The 5,007-nt window shown below is 41.8% G+C and overlaps 1 protein-coding gene across 1 annotated transcript; it reads right to left on the bottom strand.

Moving 5' to 3' along the window:
• Positions 1–229: 229 nt before the first annotated feature.
• On the bottom strand, positions 230–3,405 carry LOC127338312 (uncharacterized). Its single transcript, XM_051364483.1, has 2 exons — positions 690–3,405; positions 230–603 (listed from the first exon to the last, which is right to left on the bottom strand). The coding sequence occupies exons 1-2, from the start codon at positions 3,403–3,405 to the stop codon at positions 230–232; spliced, it is 3,090 nt and encodes a 1,029-aa protein (XP_051220443.1).
• Between the last annotated feature and the right edge of the window lie 1,602 nt (positions 3,406–5,007).

The raw sequence follows: 5,007 nt of genomic DNA on the forward strand, positions 1-5,007 counted from the left end.
ATGAGAACCCATAGACTGGACGCAACGCAGTAAGACAAGCTGCGAAGGACAAATCAACAAGATAAGCAAGTGTGGCCAGCCAGAAATTCACAAACCAAAGCGCACGCAGAATGCAAAACATGGCTACTACAAAGCCAATTAAGCATGACACCACTTCAGGGCCAGGGAGAATTGTTTCAGCAAAAGTCCATGGTGTTATTTGCAGTTATAATGACTTCCTCATTTTGCCTTATTTTAATAAATAGCCATCCCTTATCCTCTGAATCGTAGCAGCTGCATCTCTCATGCACATTCTCTCAGTGGGTGCATGCTTGCTGCATGATAGCGCAACCTTCATGATAGAGAATACGGCATTCCTACCATAGTCCATTGTGTTGCTTCCATCCTGCAAACTACACACGTTGGCTTCTACAATGGACAGTAGAACTGGATCAACAATCTGCATTAGCATCCCTGGAAATGCATTCTCCGCATGTTTCTGCAAGGTCAACCCATCCCTGAACATGTCATGAGTAGGTGCCAAGCCTGTAAACAACTCGAGGATGACAGTTCCGAAACTGTAGACATCTCCACATGAAGAAACTTGACCACCTTCACCATATTCTACAAAGCATAGAAAAAAAAGTTAGTGATTTTGCATGCAAAATTTATGTTGTGGAGTATATAATGTTAAATAAAATTCGAGCTACCTGGAGCGATGTATCCAATTGTTCCTCTTATTCCAATAGAGCTATTCGAATTAAATAGTCGCTCTGTTGCTGATTGAGAAAGAATCTTTGCAAGGCCAAAATCACCAATGTGAGCAACTAAATCCTTATTGAGAAGAATGTTGCTTGGTTTCAAGTCACAATGAACTATTGGGGGTTCGCAGTTGTGCAAATAATCTAGTGCATCAGCAATATTAAGTGCAATATTTAATCTCTGAATCAATGTCAATCCTTCCGGTTGCTCTGATGCATGCACATCCATGTGTAACCACCTATCAAGACTCCCATTTGGCATGAACTCGAACACAAGGGCTTTGAAGTCATTTTGGTTCGAGTCAGAGCTTGAGCAGCAAGTTATGACACTCACCAAATTACGATGGCGGATCTTACTAAGTGCCTCACACTCAGCTAGAAAGCTTTTGGATGAGCCAGACTCTTGAAGATCAAACACCTTCACAGCCACTGTGGTCGTCATGTTTTTTAGCAGCAAAGTGCACTTATACACTGACCCATACCTTCCTTTACCTATCAAATTGTCCATGGCAAAGCCACCTGTTCCTTGCATCAGTTCAGCATAAGCAACTCTAGGATAATTGTCATTCATCAATTGAAATTGTCCTTTGGTTGCTCTTGACTTCTTTCTCATTGTGAAGAAAACAAGCACCAAACTCAAGCACAAGATTACACCAGCAATTGGGGTAACTATTGTGAGAACGAAATGGTGTTTCTCCAAGCCGTGTCCCATAGATTCTGGTGGGCATGATGGCAAATGTAACTCTGAGATACCACCACAAAGCCCCAAATTCTCTCCAAACAAAAACCCAGATGTATTACTGAACACCCCCTGCAATGGAACCTTGCCATCCAGATGGTTGAAGGACAGGTCTAACCGGTACAGTGAGGACATGTTTTCCATGCTTTCTGGGATATGACCCGACAATATGTTGTCGGCTAGATACAATTCTTGAATGCCGCCCATTAGCCCTAACTCTCGAGGAATGACACCTGACAACACATTTTTGCTTAGATTTAGAAGTTCCAAACCACGCATTTTACTGACAGATGAGGGAATGCTACCATTGAAGGAGTTATGCTCCAACCAGAGTCCTATGATGTTTTGGCAATTGCTGAGCGAATTCGGTAGAGACCCTGATAAGTTGTTCCACGATAAGTCCAGCTGCGCAAGCTGCGTCAGACCGCCAACTTCAGGTGGAAGTGGACCAACAAAGTAGTTCCTTGACAAATCCAGGCCATTTGACAGGGCTGATAGGTTAAAAATCTCAATAGGCAACAGACCTCTGAAGTTATTATCTGAAAAATCTGCGAAAGTTAGCTCCTGGAGGCTCCCTAGGCTCGTTGGAAGAGGCCCCTCAAATTTGCTTCTATACATGTAAAGAGATAGCAGCTGTGTCAAGTTCCCAATGGAGGATGGCATGAATCCTGTCAGTAGGTTATTTTCCAAGTCCAGCGATCTTAGTGAAGTTAGCCTCCCGATGCTGTCAGGCAAGGCACCAGTAAACCGGTTATAAGAGAGTTGCAGTTGATTTAGCTCAACAAGATTGCTTATGCCAAATGGTATCTTTCCAGAAATCTGATTATGTCCAACTAATAGTTCTTGGAGTTGTGCTGATAGGTTGGCAACAGAGCTTGGCAGCACGCCACCTAGCATATTATTTTGGAGGCTAAGTGCACGGAGGTGTGTGCAGTTTGTCAACAACGTCATGAACTCCCAGTCCTGCACAGTAGTTGCCATTAGGTGATTTTCTCCAAGGCTGAGAACACTAGGGCAGAGAGTTCCAATTTCTGAAGGCACTATTCCGATGAAGTTGTTGTGGGACAGGTCTAGTAAGTCTATCCCTGTTGAATTGGCAAGAGAAGCTGGAATTCTTCCTGTAAAATTGTTCTGGCCAAGTAACAGACCGTTAAGATTTGGGAGGTGATCCCCCAAGTATGAGGGTAGTGCACCATGCAACTGATTTTGTGGCACACTTAATCCAATTAGGGTGGAAAGGTTGAAAAAAGTTGCAGGAATAGTGCCTGAGATCTGGTTCATTGCCAGGGACACAGTTGAAAGACTACCGAGACTACCAAGACCCTCGGGAATGGTACCATGAAGCTGGTTCTCGTCAAAATATATCCTTTCTAGGGCTGAGAGGTTGGTAAGTGATGGCGGGATTATCCCAGCGAAGTTGTTCATCTGCAGACGTATGAACCTGAGATTTGACAAGCCTCCAAGCCAAGCAGGGATTTCTCCCGCGAACTGGTTTTTGTTAAGATTGATGCTCTCAAGACTGGTGCAGTTCTTCAGGTCAGCGTTTACATCGCCATGAAGTGAATTGCTGGACAAGATAAGTTGTTGCAACCGAGATAAACGACCAATTGATGAAGGTATTTCACCATGGAAATTGTTGTGGCTCAGGTATAGAATTTTCAAGAACGTGAGGTTTCCAATTGATGGTGTGATTGTGCCGACAAGGCCCTCCGAAGTGAGGTTAAGCACTGTAACCTTATGCTTATGCTTAAGGCTGCAACTGACACCTGGCCATGAGCAGAAATCAGTAGTTGTGTTCCACGCAGCTAGGACACCTGGCTGGTTGCTCAGGCTGGCCTTGAATGCCAGCAAGGTATCCACATCAGTCCTGGCTGATACCGGTTGAAATACATACGGCAGCAGAAGCAACAGAACAACAGGTAACATCGATGACACTGGTAATAAGAGAAGAAATGCAAGCCTTAAGTAATTCCTTATGTTACACGGAAAAGCAGTGAACATAAATGTTTATCAATCAGCCAAGCCTAGCGATATTAATGTATTCCCTTTATCGAAAAATCTGCCAGACCTAGGAAGAAACCGAACTTTGTCCATCTGAGGAACATCTAAAAACCAAAAACAAAAACAAAATTGTCCTACGCCTGACAACAAATCAGGTACCTGTAAATTAGCAAAACTAATATTTAATCAAATATTTTGGAGGTTGCCTTGTCTCTTTTCTGATTAATTTTATGCATGTTGCTTAATATATTTTCCTTTTGTTCTTTCTTCCTTCTTCTCTTGTAGCATCTCAATTCATTATTTTAGAACCTCGGTTCAGTTTTTTTTTCCGCCATTCTCATATCTGTGGGAATCGTTTATGTTGGTTATAAATTTTAGTGTAACCATGTACTTTTGTTGGGTCTTTTTCTCCAAATTAAACTTACACGAGTTCTACCTTGTTTCTTTTGTTTGAATAATAAATTGTACTTGTGTTGTTGATAATTTATTTTCCTGTTTCACTAGAACCGTGCGCTCCTGTATTGAGCAATGGTCGGTAGCATGATTATGCAGAACAGATCCAAAATCGTTGTGCACAGGCTACAAAATCAAAACTATTGTGTATGCACAAATGCGCAAGTAAAAGCTTTTTGCACAGTGGCGATTGAGCTGTGTAGTCATATGACTACACAGTTTTTCGACAATACAAGGTAAAAGCGTGAATTTTTTTTATTAAAAAATTATATAAATACTGTATTTGACTACACAACATTAACCTGACAACACAGGGTTGTTGTCCTGGCTCCGCCACTGTTTTTGCGTGTAGAGGAGGTGTGACTATAGAGATGCCAAAGAGCAACTTGACGACGAGGTATGATTCACATACCTTCTTTCGATCGTGCTGATTCCTGAAGAAAGGGTCGGCTTGGCGGCTGCCCCTACCTTGAGCATGTAAGCTAGAATTGAGACGCTACATTCATGTGCTTCATGCGCACTTATAAAGCCTGCCATGGTTGGTAATGCCTGCGTCACAATCCACCTCTAACAAGTAGCCACGCCATTTTCCACCTCACATGTGTCAAACCCATGCCCACTTTTGTCAGCATCCCTTCTACATCGACATCAACTCAACAAGGAGTGGGCAGGGCCGAGCTGGCAAAATCCGGGGCCATGTGTGAAACTCTAAAATAGATCCCCTATCTTATAAGAAAATTTGAAATATTCAACAAATAAAATGTATATGTCTCAATATCATATACGACAATTGGATATATATAAACAACTATACCTATTCAACTCCAAGTTGCATAATATTTATTTAAGCAACATCATTCTTTTAGAGTTCTTCGAGATAAAATCTTCAATGATATTCTCATAATCAATCTTCTCTAACACTTCACTCTTAAATGATATTATCACCAAATCATTGAGTCTTTGTTGTGTCATCGTAGTACGCATATGACTCTAATAGCTTCAATTTAGAAAAGCTCTGTTGTGTCACATGAATTGCTCCCCACTGGTTCTAAATCACTACATACAAAAATTAAA

The sequence above is a fragment of the Lolium perenne genome, chromosome 3 (assembly GCF_019359855.2).
Source record: "Lolium perenne isolate Kyuss_39 chromosome 3, Kyuss_2.0, whole genome shotgun sequence".
NCBI lineage: Eukaryota > Viridiplantae > Streptophyta > Magnoliopsida > Poales > Poaceae > Lolium > Lolium perenne.